The 23,278-nt window shown below is 49.9% G+C and overlaps 1 protein-coding gene across 2 annotated transcripts in view; it reads left to right on the top strand.

Annotated features, from left to right (window-relative positions):
- The window catches only part of SRF (serum response factor), a 532,155-nt gene that overhangs the window by 323,964 nt on the left and 184,913 nt on the right, over positions 1-23,278 (top strand). For both annotated transcript variants that reach the window (XM_069608882.1, XM_069608883.1), the window contains one exon: positions 18,861-18,977. In XM_069608882.1, the coding sequence (XP_069464983.1) occupies positions 18,861-18,977 (117 nt within the window). The remainder of the gene's footprint in view (positions 1-18,860; positions 18,978-23,278) is intronic.

Raw genomic sequence — 23,278 nt, 5'->3', positions numbered from 1 at the left:
AACTCTTCCTACTCCCCTTCCCCTGTCTCTACCCTTCCTGTATATCTCTCTGATCATGCATTACTCTCCTTTTCTCTTTCTCCCGCACTGCTCCCCTCCTAACCCCTCCCCTCCAATTTACTCACGGTGAGACTTGCGCAACTTTGACTCCCTTGTCTTTATTGACACCTACTCTTCTCTTCTTCCATCTCTCCATGACTTTTCCTCATTATCGGCGAATGATGCTCTTTCCTCCCTTTACTCTATTTCATCCTCCCTTGATCAACTCTATCCCCTTACTTTCTTCCGCCCAACCCGGAAACCCTCTCAACCTTGGCTCACTCCTCAACTCCTCTCTGCGGTGCCTACTCGACGTCTCGAGAGACTATGGCTCAAAACTCCCTCGCTTCCTAACAAAACCTCCTACTTCTCTTATCACACCATCTACGACTCGGGTCTAACCTCAGCTAAATCCTCCTACTACTCTAATCTACTTCAATCTCAAGCCACTCATCCCGCCGTATCTTCCAAACTCTCTCGACTCCTCTCTCTCCCCCTACTCCTAATCCCTCCTCTAATTCTTCTCTCTCTCCCTCTGACTGCGCTAACTTCTTCTCCTCTAAGATTGTTTCCCTTCGGCAAAAAATACACACCCCTCCCTCTGATCTCCCTTCTTCTCCCCCCCCCCACTTTCCTGCTTGTCCATCTTCTCTCCCGTTTCCCCATCTAAAGTTTCTACCCTCTTATCCAAATCCCACCCAACGTCTGCCCCTACTGATCCTCTCCCTTCCGTTCTCACCCCTAATATTTACTATTCTTATCCCCTACCTCACCTCCTTCTTCAACATCTGTCTCTCTTCAACTACTTTTCCCACTGCCTTTAAACATGCCACTATCATCCCCATTCTTACGAAACCTGCTGACCCTCGTCTCGCCTCTAATTTCAGACCTATCTCTCTTCTCCCATTCCTCTCCAAACTTCTCAAACGCCTTGCCTACTCAACTTTTATCCTTTGTCACTAATTCCTCTCTTACCACCCTTCCAATCGGGCTTTCGTCCTAAACACTCGACTGAAACTGCTCTCACTTCTATTCTTAACTCTCTTCTTATTGCTCGCCATGCCAAACAATCCTCTATCCTTATTCTCCTTGATCTTTCTGCAGCCTTTGACACTGTTGATCACCCCCTTCTCCTTCATACTCTCTCCTCCTTTGGCTTCAAAGGCACCATACTCAACTGGTTATCCTCCTACCTCTCATCCCGCTCCTTCACTGTCTCCTTGGGTGGCCGGTCCTCTCCCAACTATCCTCTTGAATATGGCATGCCCCAAGGCTCTGTACTAGGCCCTTTCCTCATCTCTCTATACACCTCATTGCTCCTATTATCTCCTCGTTTGGCATCTCCCACCACTTATATGCTGACGACACTCAACTCTTCCTCTCTTTCTCCTCCTTCTCTACTCACCTCCACCTACAACTCTCTTCCTGCCTTACTGCCATTAAGAACTGGATTTCTTCTTGCTTTCTCTCTCTCAATACAGACAAGACAGAAGTGCTATTCTTTCCCTCTAACTCTCTTCCACCTCCCTCTCCTCCCCCCGTTCATTCACTTCCCTCCCTCCAACCTTCCTATCTCGCTTCAAGCTCGTAACTTAGGCGTCCTCTTCGACTCCTCTCTCCCCTTTTCCCAGCACATCTCACCTCCCGCACCTGTCGTTTCCACCTCTTCAACATTCGCAAAATTCGTCCCTCTCACTTTCCACGCCACTAAACTCTTAATATCCTCCCTTATCTTCTCCCGCCTCTTCTACTGCTCTTCCTTGCTCTTCGGACTTCCTACTTCTCACCTCACCCCTCTTAAATCCATCTACCACTCTGCTGTTCGCACCCTCTGTCTCCTCACCTCCCGTGACTCCATCTCTACCTCTCTCCCCTACCTTGGCTGGCTTCCCTTTCACTCCCAACTTAAATTCCAATTTCTCTGCCTTGTCTTCAAATCTCTCCATGGTCTTGCCCCCCCTTATCTCTCCTCCCTTCTCTCCTTCTACTCCCCCTCCCGTTCCCTTCGCTCTGCTGACCATTTCCTTCTCACTTCACCCCCACCCCCTCTGTGCCTCCTCCCGTTTTCCGCTCCTTCCAACTCTTAGCACCTCTACACTGGAACTCCCTTCCTCTTGATATCCGTTCCTCTACCACCTTCACTTCATTCCGCACTTCCCTTCAATCTCTCCTTCTCCATTCTCCGCCTTGAAACCCCTTCCCCCCTACTTTTACCCCCCTCCTCACTCTTTTCGCCAACTTTCTCCCCTCCCTTCTCCTACCTTCCCTCCTCCACCCTCCCCTTCCTCCTCCTTCCCTCTTTTTTCACTCCCCCCCTTTCCTGTCCCTCTCCCCTTCCTCCCTATCCCTCTCAGTTAATTGCTCTTCTCACTGTTTTATTGCTTGATCGATTCATATTGTAATTGCTTCACTGTTATTTCATTCATGTTTTATGTATTCTTGTTCCATGTACAGCGCTTTGGCGTAAGGCGCTTTATAAATATACAAATACATTTGTGGAAGAAGCTAAGATTTTGGAATATTCCCCCCTTGTGTCTTAGTGTACTAATTAGTTTATAGAGCAACAGTGTTAAGATTCAGACTTCAGACGCAAGGTGACCTTTCTCAGCCAATTAAAACCTTCCGAGGTTTCGGGCAAGGCTGTATGCTTGCCCCTTTTTTATTCAAATTGTACTTGGCAGACATGGGAGAATATTTACGAGCTTCCCTTATTTCCCCAGAAATCCAGAAATCTTTAACCTCAAATCATTTGGATCGCTTATGCAGATCTAGTCCTCTAGGATGGGTCAAAGGTTGGCCTTGGGAGACTTTGAGTTGGCCTTTGCTAGTTATGCAAACTATAGTTATTAATGAGAACAAGACTAAGATTTCAAAATTTCCTAAGCGCAACAAGCAGACGATGAGTTGGTGGTTATGGGTTCAGCCATTTGAAATGAATAACAAACTGCCATACTGTCTCTAAACGTGTCCTAACAGAACATTTCTAATAGTAGAAATTAAAAGGAAAGAAAAACACTGGGATATCAGTTGAAACATTTTCTTCCAAAGTTTGGGAAGTTCTTTGTTTTGCCAGTACACGGATTGTACGAGTGGAAAGTGTTCCCAGCCCTGCTGTAGGGGCTTGAAACATATGTGTCCCTTTTCCACCTAGACCATACTTCCATAGAAGATATGATATGCAAGTTAGTTCTTTCATTACCAAAGAGATTTCTGATGATAGGCCTTCGATTTGTGTTGGGCTTGCCATTATTGAATGTTAAGCTGTTATGAAAGAGGCTGCTTTTATGTTCCACGTTCCCCACGCCCTGCCCCTTGATCGCAATTTCTGCCACTTTTGCAGAATCTGCACGAGATGGGAATAATCTTTTTTTTAATATCTGTGAATCAGCATTATCAAAGTTGGGTATTACGCTGGAAGAGGGTATAGCAGATATATTAAAGGCCTAATAATTATATTTTAAAACTGAATTACTAGTGTTGCGGTGTGTGGACTCATTGCAGCCCTAGATTACTCACACCCTTCCTGGGGCTAAGCTTTGCCGTGTACTACTTTACCCCAATTTGGTTTGGCTGACCTCTGTTTCTTCCAAGTTCACCATAAGAATGTGGCCTCCTAAATCCCACCCACTTCAGGCTTATTTTGGAAATACATCCTAACAATAGGGTCACCAGATCTGAGAACCAGAACCTGGCTTGCCACCAGGAAGCCTGACAAATTAGGGAGCATGATGCTGCTTCCCGAAAACTTCTGAAGGGCATGATGAATCTGCAGTAGAGGACGAAAGGCATACGCAGTCATTCCGTCCCATGGGATGTCCAGAGCATCATATAGAGTTGGATTCCCGGCCCTCTCTGGGTGCATCAAGACATTAATGTGTGATCAATATTATGGCAATCGGATCAACCTCTGCGGCTCCCCATGGCGAACACGGCCGAGACCACCTGTGGGCTCAATTGCCACTCATGGTTGACTTCCGTTAAGTGGCTAAACTGATCCTTTGTTCACTGCTCCTAGTAGATTAAATGGCCCATTCCCATATCTGCAAAGCTAGAAGGATGAATTTAGCAATAGGCCCAGATCGAACAGTAAATCCAGAAGTTTATAGAGGTGTGCTGCCAACACCTCTGGAGATTGAGCCCTCCCTGGTCTGCTCTGCCATCCATGTATGGGTATTTATGGACATCCTGGGGACGGAGGAAGGCTGCAACTGCCGCCATCCTCTTTGTGAACACCCACAATTGAGGCCAAATTGAAGTACTTGATATGGAAGTGAGATTCTCCCACCGATTGTCTCGGGAACGAGTAAGATTTTACAAAATTACATTATTTTATTCAATACAAAAAGCAGCTGGAACAAACCTCTGGCTTTCATTGCAAGGGTGGAGAGGAATGAGGCTTACCTCAATGAAGTCTCTGGAGACCTGCCTGTCCAACCTAGACTCCTCCGGCCTTCATAGTCTCACAGTAGTGCTTGTCAAACATTTGCCTCACCTTCCACGTTAATACTCTGCAGAGATATTTCAGGGCAACGCAGGAGATCGGTGTTGTGGCCACACCTGTCCCTTATCTCCATATTGAAAGGCGTCTGTCCATGGGACAGGGGCTATTTTTTGCACAAAGGTAGATACAGCTTTTAGTTGTGCCATAGAGTGGACGTGGCTAGCCACTCTGACCCACCCAACGGCAACACCAGTCAGTCTTCTCTGTTGGATGGGATGCTCTGCACGGTTAATTGCTTTTTCCCGTGCAAATTTGTTCCCTTTTTCTTGTCCAATTTCTCATCTTGCCCTCCGACAACATATGTTTTTTCTTCTATGATGGATGTTGGGGGCTTCGCGTTGTGCTCCTTCTGTGGGAAACCCCACTTTGCATCAGACACCCACAGATTGTCTCGAGTGCCTAGGCCATGAGTATAGGTGGGTGGATTGCCATTTTCATGTCATTCTTTTTCTACCCAACTGTGCAGGAAATCTTCAAATGGCCTTCACGTCATGTTAAGGAGTTAATCCTTTTGGTCGTCGAACCTGGGTAGTATTTTCTGGAAGATAAAAACACAATTATCTTACCTAGTAACCTTGTTGAATATCTTCTTTGAACTATAACCAACACAGTACTTAGAGAGATTACATTCTGGGAGAAGCATTTGGGAACCAAGCCCCTAGTCTTCTCACGTTGGGGGAATTCACTTGTGACTTGGTTCCATCTTATTGCATGAATTTACTTCTCTCCTGGGTTAAGTAAATTCATGCAATAAGATGGAACCAAGCCCCTAGTCTTCTCACGTTGGGGGAATTCACTTGTGACTTGGTTCCATCTTATTGCATGAATTTACTGCTCTCCTGGGTTAAGTGATGATTTTGAATGCCTTTAAAGAACCTATGGTGAATTCCAAGATGGCTGCTTAGTGGGGAGGGCGCAGTGCCCTGCGTGCCCGACCTGCACACACTAATAGCCCACCTGCCGAACCAGCTGCTCTCCCCGGCGCCCGAACAGGCTGGTGTGAGCTCCCTGCCACGGGTGGTGTGGGTTGGGACAGGAGCCGAGCCCCTGGTGTGGACGCGGCCGCTGCCTCTGGAGCCATGGGCGACTGAGGATCCGGGCCTTGAGCAGCGCTTCTCGAGCGGCTACGGAGCAAGGAGGGGTGAGGGCTTGAGCCCCGTGGAGGGGTCCAGGGTGCCCCCGCCGGCACCCCGCCAGAGGTTTCCTGCCAGCCCCTCGCCTCTTAGGATTTCGCTCCCCCTAGTCGCAGGGGTGGTGAGTGGACGGGAGCAAGAGCCGAGCCCCCAGTGAAGATGCGGCCGGCGGCGCTGAGGCCGTGGCAGCCTGAGGGCCCGAAGCTACAGCGGCGCCTGTCGGGCGCTCTGGAACGAGAGCTAGGGAGAGCCTGAGGCCCGGGGAGCCCCAGGCGGGCGAACCGCCGGATTATTGTGGCCAGCCCCTGGGCTCCAGGGGATCGCCGACCTGCGCTGTGCCCGCCCATCGGGGCTGAGAGGAGGGGTCGCCTGCGTGGTGCGACGCGGGCCTGGAGGCTGGTCGCCGGGAGCCCGGAGGAGGTGCGGCGGTCCTTTCCCCAGCTGAGCCCCTCGGACTTGGCTGGACGGGCTGCTTGCTGGAGCCCGCTGGAGGGACGGGCCAGGCCCTCCTGTGTGGAGGTAGCGGGCGGGTCAGGCCATTGGTCTACTACATGAGAACTTGCACCGTGGACGTGTAGTGCAGCAGCCGTCTCTCCCCCCCCATTGAGGAGTATATGACTGAGCTGCATCAGCAAAACAGAGGGGTCCCAGTGCCACAGGGAAAGAATCACTCCTGGGGTGGTTCCGCCGCCATTGTGGACATCAGCTGAGGGGGAGTTTGCCCAACTAGGGGTGGGGCTAGGTGGGGCTGGAGGTCCCCGACTTAGTCGCCCCAGGGGAGGGTGCGAGCCTGGTGCGGCCCTCCTCCCTGCCCCCGCACCGCCCCTGCCTGGGGGGTTCCTTGTTGACGGTGTTACGACTCCGTCTTCCGTCGCTTAGGTCGGCCATGTCCAGGAGCAAGGGAAAAGAATGGCCTTCCCAGGGAAAACCGTCCATAAAGACTACATTGGGCCCCCTCATGAAATTCTGGCCCAAAGACATGGAGCTCATGGAGGTTCGAGATTCGCTCCAGGGGTCGGCCGGGTCCACCTCCGGCCCTTCCCAAGAAGTCCAGGATAAACCGATAACCCAAGAGACACTCTCGCACTTCATGGGCAAATTGTTGAAGATCACGGCGGCGGGGCAACAACAAATGGACAAACTGCGTGAGGACCTGGCTGAAAGCCTAAGGGATCTCAAAAGAGATGTGAATAAGGTCGAGGAGAGTTACACTAATGAGCGGGCCAGTCAGGAACTGACAGAGGACGCGAGAAAAGTTGACACCCTGTTGGAGACCTTGGCGGTGGCCACACAAAACCTGGAGTTGCAAGCAGAAGACCTGGAGAACAGGTCAAGAAGGGCGAACATTAGAGTTAAATCGCTGTCGAGGATATTCAAGACCAGGAGCTGCCGTCAGTGTTGAAAGGAATATTCGTAGACCTGCTGGACGTCACCTCGGATTTCGACATGCAGTTTGACAGGGTCCACATGGTGGGTCCGCGACATTTGAACCGGGATCCAGACCACGAGATGTGCTGGTAACCTTCCACAGCTGTGCGGCGAAGGAGAGAGTTATGGAGAGAGCGAGAAAGGCCGCTCGAATCACCTACAGTGGCCAGGAAATCTCACTCAATCAGGACCTGGTGAGGATTACGCTCATAAAGAGGCGACGAATGGGCCCTGTCTTGTCCTTCTTTGGATCGTAACAGATCCGTTACAGATGGGCCCACCCATTTGGTTTGTCCTTCGCCTGGCAGGGCTCCCAACACAAGATCACAACCTGCGACTAGGGCTTGGCCTTGCTGGGCCTGGAGGAGCAGGCCTCAACCCCTATGCGGGGAGATAAGGAGCAACAGTCTTCGCGCAAGCCATGGGAGTGGTCCACGACTAAGCACCAGAGAGGACGGAAGAAACCTTTGGGCCCGGATCGCAGATGCCCAGCTAAGAATGGCAATCACAGAGATTTGTCGGGACGGAGTAGCCCCTCGGCTGCAACATAACAGGCCTATGATTCTATCAAGTTTAGATTAGAGGCCGGGGAGGGCTCTAATGGAAGCTGTTCAAGGGCTTTGGATGAGCGGTTTGTTGTATTGGGCTGCAGGTTTGGGGAAGGGCGGGATTGGGTATCTTGGAATGGGATTGGGATTTCCTGCGTGGGTTGTTTCTGGGTCTGTTATTGGGGTCGGCTCTCGTGTTCATTGTACGAGGGGGGCTGAGTGCCAGTCGATTCCCGCCTAGAAGGGAATTGGGGGGTGTGGGGGGTTCAAGATTCAGAGTTGAGTGGCCAACAAGTGGGGACGGGGGCTAGAAGGCTCACTGGGACTCTCTAGACTAACATGAAACGGGCAGATGGCCAAGGCTAACGCTCTTTCCCTAAATGTGAATGGGCTTAATTCCCATGTTAAGAGGAGAAAATGTGAGCGCTTTCTTAGGCGGGGAACAGCCCCACGTAGTGGCGTTGCAAGAGACCCATGTGCAGATAAAAGATTCGAATAGGATTAGATTCTGGGGCTATTCCCGGCTGGTTCAGGCTATGCAGTCAAGCAAGAAGGCGGGGTGTTAATAGCTAAACGGGGCGGGTCAGGGTTGACTATTAAAGACATGCAGAAGGATAATCGAGGTTGGTATCTCCCAGCTGCTCGTCTGGGGAAATTTGCTGGGGGGGCGGGACATCATCCTAATGGGTGATTTTAATTTAGCTTGGGACCCTTCCAATGATAGGAGCTCCTTGACGTGGGATAAACAGGGGGAGGGGGGGCGTCTGGAGACTTGTTGAGGAAAATGCGCGATCTGGCCCTAGTCGACACGTGGCGCAAACTTTATAGCACGTCTGAGGGGGTATACGTTCTAGTCGCATGCGCATAGGACTCATTCGCGGATAGATTGCCTGGATCTCGAAACCACTGCTGGGAAGGGCATTGGCATTGGAGGGCGGCGCGATCACCTTGGGGGACCATGCCCCTCTCACCCTGTTGTTGGCGGAGCCTAGGGGCCCTACGGCCATTTGGAAGTGGAGATACCCAGTTTCCCAGTTTAGGGACCCTCTCCTGGTTAGGGAGCTAGCGGACGAGGTGGGGGGAGTACTCTATTCATAATAAATGGGAGGATTCAACGCCTCAGATTTGGTGGGACGCCTTTAAGGCCACAATCAGGGGCAGGATCATTGCTATCAAAGCTAGAAGGGAAAGGGAGCTCAGGCTTGAGGAACTACAGCTGGAAGCGCAGCTCAAGGAGGTTATGTCTCGTATGAGCCTTAGAATGTCGGCTGCCACCAAAAAAGAGTGTAGGGTTCTCCGTGGTAGTTGAACCTCCTACAAACCAGAGCTGTGGAACGGAATCTTTGCCGCCAACGACAGAGGTTCTATGTTAAAGGTAACAAAGCAGACCGCTTACTGGCTAGAAAGCTGAGAAAGGAGGCCGGGGATAGGACCGTACTAAAAATAAAGGGCGAGCGGGGGGGGCTTGCTCACGTCTCATTCCGATAGGGTGCATTCACTAAATTCTACGCCGCCCTTTATAGTTCAAGTTACCCCGAGACCGCAGAGCAGGAGGCATACCTTTGGGATATTGGCGTCCGACGGTTATCGCAAGTTGATAGACGCGCTGGAAGTCGAGATCACGCCAGATGAAGTGAGGAGGGTCATTAACAACCTTCCGTCGGGTAAAGCCCCTGGCCCTGACGGATATCTTTCTGAATTCTATAAGGCCCACAAGGAGGTGTTGATTCCCATCCTCCCTAAAGTATTTAATTGCATAGGATCCTTGGGGCAACTCCCCGGATCCACGAACGAAGCTAAAGTGACCTTGATACATAAACGAGGTAAGGATCCGACTGACTGCGCGTCCTATCGCCCCATAGCATTGATGAATGTCGACGCCAAAATCCATGCTAAAGTCTTGGCCAATCGTCTAGAATCCATCCTCCCCAAACTAATTCAAGGTGATCGGTCGGGTTTATAAGGGGTAGACAAACCTCAGATAATGTTAGACGTCTGATGCACCTGATTGAAAAGTCCCAGAAAAAGAATATTCCGGCCCTTCTTTTGGCAATCGATGCCGAGAAGGCTTTCGATCGGGTTGAGTGGGGGTTTCTGTTTGCGGTCTTGGATCGAACTTTGTCCCTCCTATTTCCGGCGCGGGGCCCGGCACGCGGCCATAACCCCGCCCACCTTGGCTACTCCCCGAGCATCGCCCATCAGTCCTTTTTCCGCTCGATTGGGGCCGGACGCACTTGCATCCTCGGAAGATTTTCTTCCCTTTTTTCCTGTCTGGCTCTGGCTACAGTTTGTTTACTAGTCTGTCTTTCAAATTAGACTTTCCAGATTGTTCATTGTGTCACCGTCGCTTCGCGTGGGCGGATCCCCATCCTCTTTGTTTAGAGTGTTTGGGTCCGGAACACCGTTGGGACTCCTGTTTTTACTGCGACTCCCTTTCAGTCCTGGCACTTCAACGTCGGTTGGAGCGGCGGGAGGAGGTGTTCCGACGAACTCCTCCTTCGCATTTTCAGGCGTTCATCGACGAGAAGAAGAAATGCCCGGTAAGTTCTTTACTTTTCAGAGCACCCCGGCCGGGGGATATCTTTCCGGGTTCCTCTCGGTCCGGGAGGGCAGTTGATCGATCTGTTACCGTGGTTCACCCTGAGGTGCCCGTTGGGCCTAATAATTCTACCAGAGTTTTCTCAGAGGGTCTCCGTAAGGGGCCTGTGAACACCAGAGTACGCTCCGAGGCCACTCCTGTGGGGGCTGTTTGTAGGCCCAGTTCTACTGAATCGTGGGGTACTGGAGCTTGCTCTGAGGCCTCTGTCGGCTTCCCTCAAAAACAAGACCGGGGTGCGCCCCGAGGCCTTGGCTGGGCTGGTTGTTACCGAACGGATGTTCGAGGCCCGTGCAGATAAGGCTGTTACCGGGCCTGGGTCCGAGGTCCCTCGTTCAGAGGCTAAAGCTACCAACAGTTCTGAGAGGCTGGACAAGGCTTTGTTGGTGAAAGCGGTTGCTCACAGTTCCCGCTCTTGTGGTGATACCAGATCTGTTGAGGGGGCAAAGAAGCAAAGTTCTTCTTTTACCGGCAGTGCCGAGGTCCTTCCTTCGAAGGCTAATTTGGCGGTTGGTATGTCACAAAGACATTCCAGGCCTCATAGTACCGGCTCGGCCGAGGTTCCTTGTGTTAAGGCTAAGGTTAAGACTCCTGATCCATCGACGGGGACCCCTGCCTCACTTCCTCACGTGCCGCAGTTCCCCTCAGATGAGGACAAAATGGCGCCCGTTCCCGCCACGACCACCATTTTAGGTGCTACCCCTAAAACTACGCCATCGGCCTCTGGTGTAGGGCACAGTCCCCTGGGTGAACCTAAGGTCCCTTGTGCACATCCTTACCGGCCGGTTTATGATTGGAACGCCCGGATGCCTCTTCCGCACAATGTTTCGTTGCCTGCGGGGGCTGCTCCTTTGGTTTATGTGGATACGTCGGTGGGGCTGGTGTGGCACCCTTCCCCGTTACATCCCTGGATTTGTCCACCTCATGAGAGGCCTCCTCAGGTTCCGAAGCAATCTCCCGAGGACGCTTTTTTCAGTACTTTTCAAGCGCTTATGCGCACCGACCCCATGAAGGAGATAAATCCACCTGAGCCTCCGGCTCCACCCGTTCCTCCGGTGGTTCCGCCGGCGCCTCCCTTGCCTGTGGTGCCTCCCCCGGCTCTTCCGCCTGTGCCTCCATTGTCCCCAGTGGACAAGGCAGTGCCTGACACGGCTCAGCAGGATCCTGACCTGTCGGATGACCCTCAAGGCGATCAGGACCCCAACGTCTCATTGGGAGGCGTGGAAGACCATCACAGAAGACAGATGGGTCTTGTCAGTCGCTCGAGCGAGCTTCTGCTTACCTTTACCACCTACCCCACCCCTCAACCCTCCCTTTCAGCTGTCGGGCTTACCCTCCCTCAAGGCCGAAGTTCAGAAACTTCTGGACCTCAGAGCTGTGGAACCCGTTCCCCTTGGGGAGCGAGGGGAGGGCTTCTACTCCCAGCTGTTTACAGTGCCCAAACCCAACCAGGCTGGCCTGCACACCATCCTAGACCTTTCCCAGTTCAATCTTTCCTACCCCAAGAGAAATTCAAGATGATCACACCCAGCCAGATACGCTCCTCCTTACAGATGGGCGATTGGCTCAGCGTTGTGGATCTTCAGGACGCGTACATGCATATCCTGATTTGGAACCCACACAGGAGATATCTCTGCTTCTCTTTGGGAGAGGAACACTTCCAGTTTCGAGTGCTTCCTTTTGGCCTCAGCTCGGCGCCGCATGTCTTTACGAAGATGATGTCGGTGATTGCGGCGGTGATTGCGGCCTATCTTCGTCTCCAGGGTATCCATGTGTATCCATATTTGGATGACTGGCTCTTACGCAGCCCTTGTTCGCTAGCAGCAGCGGGCAATCTCCAGTCTCTCCTTCGGCTCCTGTTCCATCTTGGGCTGTCAGCGAACTGGCGGAAATCTTCCATGACGGTCTTGCAGGACCTGATTTTCCTGGGTTTTCCCTGGAACACGATCGACTGCGGTGTGTACCTGACCGGGGACATGACTGATCTGTTAGCCACGTGTCAGATGTTTGTGAAGTCGGAGAGCATGTCGGCCTGGTGGTTCCAGAGGCTTCTGGGCCTCATGACCTTGTGCGTGCTGGCTCTTCCTCTTGCTTGTCTCAAGATGAGACGGACCCAGATGGCTCTTCGGAGTTCATGGCGTCAGGCAGTGGATCCGCATTCCAAGAGTGGACCTGGATTGGTGGTCTTCGCTCAGCAATCTGTCTGGGGGCACGGGGTTTCAGGACCTGCTCCCCATGGTGATGATCACGACGGACTCCTCCCTTCTAGGGTGGGGTGCGACGTTGGATCTTCTTCAGGTTTCGGACCTCAGGTCGCCTCAGGACAAGCTCCTGCACATAAATCATTTGGAGCTTCTGGCGATCTTCCTAGTGCTCAGGGCGTTCAGACGCTCATCGTCAACAAGGTGGTCCGCCTAAGAACGGACAATGTGGTGTCAATGTATTACATAAACAAACAAGGGGGAACAAAGTCGTTCCCCCCCCCCCCCCCCCCACTCGTGGACCTGTCCATCCAGATTTGCGAGTGGGCCCTGCTTCATGGTGTCTGGCTGCTTGCAGTGCACATCCCGGGCCATCTGAATGTCACAGCGGATGCCCTCAGCCGGCGGACAGTGGTCAGCTACGAGTGGAATTTGAAGGCGGAGGTCCTCTCATGGATTTTCTCGCGCTGGGGCACACCGGAGGTGGACCTCTTCGCTACGGCAGCGAACAATAAGCTTCATCGGTATGCCTCCAGAGGGGGGCTGGTAGCCTCCTCTCTGAGGGATGCTCTCAAGATTCCATGGCACAACATGAGAGCTTACGCCTTCCCGCCTCTGCCTCTAGTTCACCGTGCAGTTTGGAAGTTGAAGAACTCGGCAAACTGTTCCCTTCTACTCATAGCCCTGTGGTGGCCGGTTTTGGTTCTCAGAACTTCAACACCTGTCGGTGTATCTGCCGATTTGGTTCCCAGTAACTCCCGATCTTCACCAAGAGGAACAGATGTGGCACCCCACCCCACAATCGCTCAGCTTGGCGGCATGGTGCCTGAGTTCAAGTCTTTTGAGCATCTGAGTTTGTCTGCGGATAACATGCGCATTATCCAGGCAGCCAGGAATCCCTCAACCAGATCTCAATACAAGAGTAAATGACTCAGGTTCTGTCATTGGTGTTTGGGGAAGAAGTTGGATCCGAGGGTGGCCACGATTGACAGTGTTGTCCTTAGTGTCCTCCCTAGCAGAGTCAGGGGTTCATGTCCTGTCATGCAGGACTTATCTCTCAGCGGTTTCCGCTTACCTTTCTACAGACCTGTGTTCTTATTCTCTAACTAACCCAGTGGTGAAGAGGCATTTTGCTTGCTTGACACGCCTCTACCCTCCGGTTCGTAATCTGCACCCACCATGGGACCTAAATGTAGTCCTGACTGCGCTGTGCCATAAACCCTTTGAACCAATGGCTACGGTGGACCTCAAGTACTTGTCTTGGAAAGTGTCCTTTCTAGTCACTGTTACGTCAGCAAGGAGAGTGAGTGAGCTCCAGGCATTGTCGGTGGAGCATCCTTTTTTGGTCTTTCACAAGGGCAAGGTAGTCCTTTGGACAAACCTGGCTTTTCTACTGAAGGTAGTGACCGAATTCCATCTGAATCAGTCGATCTCCCTTCCGGTCTTTTTTCCGAACCCTGCCTCAGAGGCGGAAAGGGTTTTACACTGTCTTGATGTCCGAAGAGCTCTTAAATTCTACCTGGACAGGACTTCCGAGCTTAGGAGTTCTTCCCAACTTTTTGTGACCTTTGGTAACCCTCAGGGCAATCCGGCGTCTAAGGCAACTATTTCTAGGTGGATTGCCGCCTGCATCACGGAGTCTTTCACCGTCCAAGGGCTGAAACCTCCTAAGGGTATCCATGCACACCTGGTGTGGGGCAAGGCAGCCAGGGTTGCTTTTCAGAAATATGTTCCCTGGGAGTCCATCGCTAGGGCAGCTATTTGGGCCTCCCCATCTGCTTTCTGTAAACATTACTGTCTCGACATGAGCTCAAGAGCTGACGCTCAGTTTGGTCAGGCTGTGCTGAAGAACCTGTTTCAGTAAGGGGTATTTCCATCCACCTGTAGTTCCTGTAAAGAGTGCTTTGGAATCTCCCACAAGTATGGAAGAAAGGGGACGGGATGTAGGAGTATTACCAGGTTACTCACCGTAGTGACCACGTTACTCCTAGTCCATAGTCCCCTTTCCTCCATACGCCCGCCGTCCCCTCTAATAAGGTTTCTCTGTTATTGCTAATGGGTCTTTGACCTGGCGATAAACGGACTGATGGGCGATGTGCGGGGCAGAGCCAAGGTGGGCTCGGTTACGGCCTCGTGCGGGCCCCGCGCAGGAAAGAGAGGAGGGACACATTTTTGAAAAACATTTGGATGCTTTTTACAAAGTGCTCCGGTCCCGTCCCACAGGACGGAGAGATGTCCCACAAGTATGGAGGAAAGGGGTCTATGGACTAGGAGTAAGGTGGTCACTACGGTGAGTAACCTGGTAAATCCTGCCCCTGCTCCTGTATCACTTCGTTGCCCTACCGATACATGTTCCTGCATCCTTTTTCAGGACTCTGCAAAAAAATAACCAACCGGTTCGTTTGGAATGGAAAGCGCCCGAGGGTGGCGGCTCCCATTATGAAAGTTTTTCCTGACAGGGGGGTGTGTGGAGGAGCCGGATTTTCGAGTGTACTATTTAGCAGTGCATCTCAGGGTCATTAGGGACTGGCAGAGGAATGACCGGGGCAAGGTGTGGAGACCAATGAACAGAGCGGTGGTTGGTACAGACCTATAAGGCGTTCTGTGCTTGCTGAAGCAAGATAGGCCATATAGAATGTACTGTAGTGCAATAACATCGGCGACTGGGGATGTATGTGACCAGGCTGTCTGTAGAGCCCGGATCACCACCTTCTCTTCCCCTTATTCGCCCCTGCATGGTAACCCGCAATTCACTCCGGTGGCCACTCCCGCGCCGAGCTTTGATCTATGGTTTTCTGGGGGATGTAGGATGTTGCGGGATTTGCTGGTGGAGGGGGAGGTGAAAAGCTTCGAGCAATGTAAGAAAGACTTTGGTGTGGGGGAGAAGCAGAGATTTTCATACCTCCAGTTCAGGCACTGGATCTCCCACCCGTCCGTGAGGCAACCGGGTTCACGCTCTTACCCAATTTGAAAACTATCTGGACACTGACTCGGAGGACAGGGCGGTGGTCTCGTCCATCTACAAACTCATAAAATGGGAAGAGGCATTACACTCCAGGTCTTGCATGAGTAAGTGGGAGAAAGATCTAGGTGCTGACATAGGGGAACAGGAGTGGCTTAGGCTGTGGTCCCAAATTCCGAAACTTGCCAGGTCTATTCAAATCCAGGACATATGGCTAAAGCTTTTACTGAGATGGTACCGTACCCCGCTCAAGTTAAACAAGATGTACCCCACGCTTTCAGCATTTTGTTGGAGGGAGTGTGGCGAAGTGGGATCCTGGGCTCACATTTGGTGGAAATGGCCGAAACTTGATGTATTTTGGTCTTTAGTCCGGCAGGCGTAAGGGTCCTTTGCAGGATGGAGGTAGGGGGGCGGGACTTATTGGGCCTCAATGGGATGCTTGCCACCCTGTCCACCAAAGCGGAACGCAAACTATATGCGCTAATGATGTCGGCTGCATTGGTCCTGGCCAGGAAGTGGAATTCCAAGGACCTTGTGGGCACTGGTGGCAATGGAGTGGCTCACCTACGTGATCCAGGGTGCACACATGCGGTTCTACTCGGAATGGGCCACCCTGTTGTCGTTCCTAAAGGCGGGAGCCTGCCGGGCCTGGTGCCCCAAGGCGATGGAACTACTGGGCATAGTTCGCCCTCAGGATGAATCGCACCTCTCAAGTTAAAGAGTGGTTGCCATTTTCCTTGTCCTATTTGTTGAACTTCATCGCTCAGTGAACCTGTAGAATCTTGGAGGGGGGGAGAAGGGAAGGGGAGGGGGGGTGGATGTCAAAGGGGGAGGTAAGGGGTTGTTTTGTTTATTTTCGTCCTGTTACTTGTTTTTGTAGTATAAGTGACAAACGGTTAATAAAAACTTATTGGAAGAAAATAAAAAGAACCTATGGTGAATGTATATATGTTTTATTATTGGGTATTGTGCGATGGCATCACCTGCTAGCTTCATTTTTAGTGTGTAAAAAAAAAGCCTAAAATAAATATTAGAATGGCCTTGACTGCTCTCTACGTTTACCTTGATTGGGTTTTGGCTAACCTCTCCCTGTTCACTATAACTAGGGAGGCCTCCTTAAATCTTTTAACCAAGCCAGATTGTCGAAATCCATCCAGACAGCATGGTATTGTCTTGATGAATGCTGAATAATTTTGGGCAGGGAGAGAGCGGTTTGAGGGGTGGGGTGCATAAAGAACTATATTGAACATGGGAAGGATGATTATGGGGATGCTGCTGATTACCACTCCTCTGAGCAGCTTGCCACACTGGCTTGAGCGTGGTGGGCTTGTCCTGAGTGGTGTCCCCTGCTCTTGGGTGGGAGCACTAACTTCAGTAACACTATGAAAGTGTTACTTCAGTATCGCCCCCTACTTGGTCAAGACTGTGATATTCTCGTATAGCCCCACACAGGGAACTGCATGTACATCCAAGTCTTGCCACGCAATTGGAGAACGTAATGCACATCTGTCCAATTGCCATGAAAACGCAGCTTTGCTCCAGAGATCATAATTTCTGGAACAAGTAGGCCTAATAGAAGGTAATGTTATGCCTCGAAGAGGGTCATGCCATTTGGTCCAAAGTAAACTTGCTTTACTACTACATGTTTAGAATTAGACCGCCTTGATTAAGGGTTTGTCAAATAGCTAGTTAAAGATTTTAGGCAGCACTGAGTGTTTATACTTGATCGCAAACCAAGTTGTCGCGGTGGGAGGTACCAGTGGTGAAAGCTTTCTTGAATTGTAATGTCAGGATGAGGGGCGGTGTCTGTAATTGGAGCTGATGGGGAAAATAAGCACATTAGCAAATGAGTAGGCATCTGACATTTTATATTTATGAATTTGGAGCGTATTGGAGTCCCGCCATTCACTTCATTTTGAAATGCATACAGAATGAAACCAGTGATGTGCATCTGGAGTAAGCGGGGAAACCTAACATGATATGTAATAACAAAATGGCATCGACAAAAGAAAGCAAATTAAGTGAACCAATTATGAAAACAGCACACATAATAAAAATTTTCATCTGGCCTAGTGTGAAAGTAGGTTATGTAGACATGATATATGATGTGGCATTTATAACGCGCCTGTGCACAAGTGCTTCTAGGCGCAACAAGACAAGGCGGGGCTAACAAAGGGAGGACAAAATAACAATCTCACTATGACTTGTCATTCATATCGTGCAAGTGCGCGGTAAAGGGAAGGGGAGAAATGCCACGGGGGAGGGGCAGAGCGTAGTGCAGTTAACTCAAAAGTGCAGCCAGCAGGTGGCTCCTAAATGCAGAGAGAAGGGACTCTGGTTGCAGTTACAGACCCTTAAAGGCATGGTCTAGTAAAAAATGTTATTTAAAAAATAGATAGGCAACATAAAAAAATACTAGCATTCTCTGTTTTAGAAAAAAAACGCAGCTAGTGCTTATTTAAAAAAAATAGCACTTACCGAGATTCAGCTGCAGCTTTCCTGCTCTGGTCTCCGGTCCGCGTCCTCCGAGTCCCGGCACTAATGAAGGGAAAGCAACCCAGCAGTAGCTTTTGTTTACTACAGCTGGCTGGCCTTTCCTTCATTAGTGCCGCAAAAGCCAGCACAGGAGGGCATCCATTTCACAAAATGGATGCGCCCATGTGCTTGCTTTTGCGAATGTTGAGCTTGAATAGCTCAAAAGTTTACATAGGAAGTTTTAAAAAAGAGAATGCTAGTATTTTTTTTTTATGTTGCCTATCTTTTTTTTAAATAACATTTTTTTACTAGACCATGCCTTTAAGTGCCCGGAGGCAGTGCAAGGGCAACTGGACGTTTAGCAGCCTAGGCCAAAGTTCAGAGGGTGACCAGCTGACCAGTGTGCTACGCAGTCGGGTGCATCAGCAGGGTACAGGAAGTGAGAAAGCAGAAGAGAAAAGGAAGGCCTGGAGTTTCTTCTGGAACCAGAGGTGGTTCTGCTCAAGTTTGAGAAAGGCAGGCAGGCTGTTCCAGAGGTAGGCCCCGGGTTGAGGAGAGAGATCTCCCCCCCCCATGCCCCCTACCCCAACTCTCTGCTTGGAGGAGCACCTGACCCTCAGAGTTGGAGGTGGATGAGCAGAGAGCTTGATAAGGAATATGTTTTGGAAGAGAGAGTTGGAGTTGGAGCGTTCCCAGGCCCCAGAAAGCCTTGTGGATGATGCAGAGGGTCTTGAACTAATACTGTTCAGATAACATTTACTTGTTTGGGCTTTAGCGAGCAGTGTTATAGCGTATGTGCAACATTGATGTTGATGACCTGATTACATTGTGGTTGGTAATGCTGCAGCTAAACGAGTAAGATCATTGTGCAAAGTGAGACACTAACTATCACTTAACTCTACTTTCTCTTCTTCTTTTTCCTGTGCCTCTCTCCCGCTCCTGTATATTTCTTCCAAACCTCTGGGATTATTCTACAGGAGGACCCATGGGTCAGCCAGTTCCTCTTCAGGCCATCCAGGTGCACTCAACCCAGCAAACCTCTCCATCAAGTGACAGCAGTTCTGACTTTATACAGACATCATCTAGTGGAACAGGTATTAATTGTGTACAGCCTTTCTAAAGTAGCTTCCTGAAATTATACTTTGAAAATATATTGCGCAAAAATCTTGATTTATGCATGCTTCTTTAATTCGAGTTTATTGTAGTACTGAAACATTTACTAGGGAATCAAAGCATTTTGTGTCCTCCTTGTCTGATGTGACGATCTGTTAGATAGCGTCAGTTTTTACCAAGGGGAGACCCTTTCCATGAGGCTAGTGAGGTGTGGCCTCTAAATTATAGTCCCCCTAAGGATGCAAATATGTGAGAGGAACTCTTCCTGGGAACAAGGACGCGAGTCAAAGAACCGGCCACTTTAAATCCGACCCCATAAGGTATTAACATCACCTAGATCTCCTTTACCTGTATTCATATCAGAGACCATGTGTTTTTGTACAAGATCAGATAATCCTAATATGATGAACACAAGGACCCAAACGAACCGGCGAACGCTACAGTTAGACGAGGGAAATGCTGAACCAGCTGTAGTCGGTAAAGCTCACGTTGGGCTAGGACGGATCCTGCTATATCTAGACCTCAAACGACAGCGCAAGAGGGAGTGAGAGCAAGGGCGAGAGGAAAACGCTGATAAAGACATTGAGGCCGAGCTGTAGGCTGAGAGCCAGAGAGAGAATGAGAGCTCAGCAGCAGGGAGAAGCAAGGGACCGGAGAGGGCCGTGAAGGTTGTGGTTCAAGGGATCACACAAGGATGTCTCGTAGTCTAACTAATTGTTGGTAGCGGTAGAAGCAGAAGTGGTGGAGACTAGAGAAGTTATTTCCGCTCTGAGTCAGAACGCCAAACAAAAAGTAGAATCTTGGGGCTGGTGGACGAAAGTAAGACCGAGAAGAGTCGATACAACGCCCTTGTGAAAGAAACTGCTATCCTTGGTGAGACAACTGAAAAACATCTTACTATTTGGCAGTGAGCTGGCCCAACGGAAGGACGTAGTGTATCGCTGTGGTGTGACCTGTAGTGGGTGGACCGTGTGGTCCCAACAACTAAGCCGAGACCGCTACCCCAGGCCTGCCACAAGTGAGACTAAACGAGCCTGGGGAAAATCATGAGTGGTGGTGTATGCCGGATCGGTACAGAAGGGAAAGTCAAGTCTGTTACCAACATCAGAGCAGTGAGCGCTACAGGGCCTTGGAGACAAGCGCCCAGCCAGAGAGGATCTATATACCACTACAAGATCTCCGGTAGGACCGGCAAGGTATCTCAATGTAGAGAGCAGGTAAGAGTTGTTATAATCCAGGTGGGAGCTGAGCGTAAAATTGAGAAAGTTTGTAGAAAATGACGACTATCAAGTCTAACAAATTGTGCAGACAATACAGAGATGACACTCAGCTCATCGGCTGTGAAGTAATTTTGTCTGAATAATCGAAACCCTGCTCCCCGAAATGTTATTTGAGGTGTTATCCTCTCAGATGTGGGCAGTAGACCTGAAACCCTTAGAGGCGTTTCAATGGCTATTATTGGTGAGAACAGGGTTTGTGATGACTTTTGAGAGAAATATTGGCAAAGACGTTACACCCCCAAAACACATGCCAACCAAAAATCTTGCTACATGCACCTCAGAATCGTCTTGGGGCTGGCCCTGAAAGCAAATGCCGATCCTCATCTTTCAAAGGACGTTTTTAACTTGCTATTGGTCGACCCACACTCTTGTCAAGAGTCTAGCCCTTTCGAATCTCAGGGTTTAATGTTCCTTTCGTAAATGAGAAAATATCGTCTTTGTCCTCACTTTGTGAAAGAACGAAAAAGCTGATGAATTTGTGAATCATCAAGTAGAATGGTTCACTGATAAGTCCCATAAACAGAGGTGCTGGAGTGGCGAGAGGGACTCGGGAAGCATCTTTATTTAAGTAGGGAAAGGATAAAGAGTATAAAGAAAGCTCAAGGTGTCGAGACTGCCTTGAAGGAACTACACGTTTTGTTAAAAACTATAAGTTTAGTTTATTATTTGTATAGCGCCGCCTGGCCCTAGGGCATCCAGGCGCTTGCGATGAATACAACAAGAATAATACAACAGAAATGTACAAACCGATTACATATTTACAAATTTACAGTCTTGGTGCATGCTAGTAAGGTAGGGCTAGGCAGTTTACGTTTCTTTGGATAGAAGCCAAGTTTTGGTGTTGTCTAAATCTGTGAAAGGAAGGTTCTGATCTCAGCTCGAGTGGAAGTGAATTCCAAAGTTTGGAGGCAAGCACGGGGAAGCTGGAGCCCCCTGCTTTTTGGAGCTTAAATCTTGGGATATTTAAGCAATGTGTTTGAGCTGATCTGGTAGGGCGCGCTGGGGTGTGGTGATTGAGATTGTCGGATAGGTATCTGGGTGCTTGGTTAGCTAGGCATTTGTGTGTGAGTGAGATGGTTTTATATTCAATTCTTTGTGGTATGGATAGCCAATGGCAGGTGCGTCTGGCGTCCGAAATGTGTTCATGTTTGGGTATGTTCAGGGCTGCTCGCAAGGCGTTGTTTTGTATGACTTGTAGTTTGTTGATGTTTTTCTGACTGGTTCCCAAGTATAACGCATTGCAGTAGTCAACTTTGGAAAGGACTAGCGCTCTGGCTAAGGTGATGCAGTTGGATGGTGAGAGGTAAGGTCTGCTGGCATTGATGAGTTTACAGGTGTAAGCAGTGGCTGATGAGATGGAATTGATCTGTCTTGTCAGTGTGAGGGAGGAGTCGAGGTAGATTCCTAGGGTTTTGACGCTGTTAGAGACGATGATGTTATTGCCGTCTATAGTGAATGCTTGATAGAGTTTGTCGAGTTTATTAAGTCTGGGTTGGGAACCTAGGAGAAGAAGTTCGGTCTTGTCGTCATTGAGGCATAGGCCATGCTTGGCCATCCATTCTTGGATAATGGAATAAATGTTGTTGAGAGCAGTGAGGTCGGTGGAGTAGTCGCCTGTTAAAGGGATCAGTATTTGGGTGTCATCTGCGTAGTTGGTGTAGGTGACACCCAAGCGGTCCAATATGTCAAAGAGGGGTTTCGTGAACACATTATATAGAGTGGGGGAGACGCAGGAGCCCTGGGGGACACTGCAAGTGACTGGGGCTGGGATGGCAGAGGCTGTGGGTGCGTAGACTCTCATGGATCTGTTGTTAAGGAAGGAATGGATCCATGCGTTGGCGTTATCTGAAAATTTGGCTGCTGAGGATAGATGTTTGCAGAGGATGTCGTGGTTGACCAGGTCGAAGGCGGCCGATAAGTCAAGAAGGAGAAGGATGGCTAGTTTACCATTGTCTTTAATGTTGTCCATCTGTATCTTAAGGTCAATCAGGGCGGTCTAAGTGCCGTGTTTGGGGCGGAATCCTGATTGTCTGAGTCCAAGTAAGTTATTTTTCTCAAGGTGGTTCTGTATCTGAAGATAGGCAGCTCTGTCGAGGATTTTTAGTAGGAAGGGTACGGTCGTAATGGGTCTGTAGTTGGTGGGGACATTAGGGTCAAGGGTGGGCTTCTTAAGTAAAGGAAGAACCCAGGAGTCCTTGAGGTTGTTGGGCACTATGTTGGAGGTGAAAGATGAGTTGATGAGGGAAGTGATGAAGGGAGCAAGTTGTTTGGCTGCATCTTTAATGACTGGGGCTGGGCAGGTATCGCCTTGGCATTTGGACGGTTTAAGAGAGTAGATTATTTCTTCAACCTCTTCGATGGTTATGGTGGAAAACTCAAAGAGGTTATTGTCATCATTTTGGGGGGTGGTGTGGGTGTGTGTAGAGGGGGTGATGTTATCAGTGAGTGTGAGGCTTTCTTTCTTTGTCAGGATTTTGGCTTGTAGTGTGGCAATTTTGCCTAGGAGTGCTTCCTGGATGCTCGTGCACCAGTGGATGTCTTTGTTACAAGTGTCTGGAGTGGGGGAGGGTGATTCGAGTTCTCTCAGGATATTGAAGAGCTCTTTGGTATTAGATTTGGCGTTGCTGATTCTTTCATTGTACATGTTTTTTTTTAGACTGGATGATGGCTGATTTATAGATGTTCGATGCCAGTGCGTAAGATGTCTTATTAATAGTGGATGGTGACTGTTTCCATGCTAATTCAGCTTGTCTTTTGGATTTGCGGAGTGTTTTTAGTTTGGGGGTGAACCAAGAATTGAGGTGTGCTCGTGGTTTGGCTTTCCGAAGCTTGAGTGGTGCTATGGTGTTTATGGCCTTATGGATAGTTGTGTTGTATAACTCTACTAGTTCAGTAGGGTTGGTCATGGTGGGTGAGAAGTCGATGATGGGTTGGAGTAACGGGAGGAGTTTCTCTAGTGTGATATTTTTGTTGTTTCTAGTGAGTGTGGGTGGGGCATTGGA

This window comes from Ambystoma mexicanum, chromosome 4q (assembly GCF_040938575.1).
Source record: "Ambystoma mexicanum isolate Mex_15411 chromosome 4q, UKY_AmexF1_1, whole genome shotgun sequence".
In the NCBI taxonomy this organism is placed as follows: Eukaryota; Metazoa; Chordata; class Amphibia; order Caudata; family Ambystomatidae; genus Ambystoma; species Ambystoma mexicanum.
Note: the sequence above shows the minus strand (reverse complement) of the source record. Positions and strands in the feature narration are given on the sequence as shown.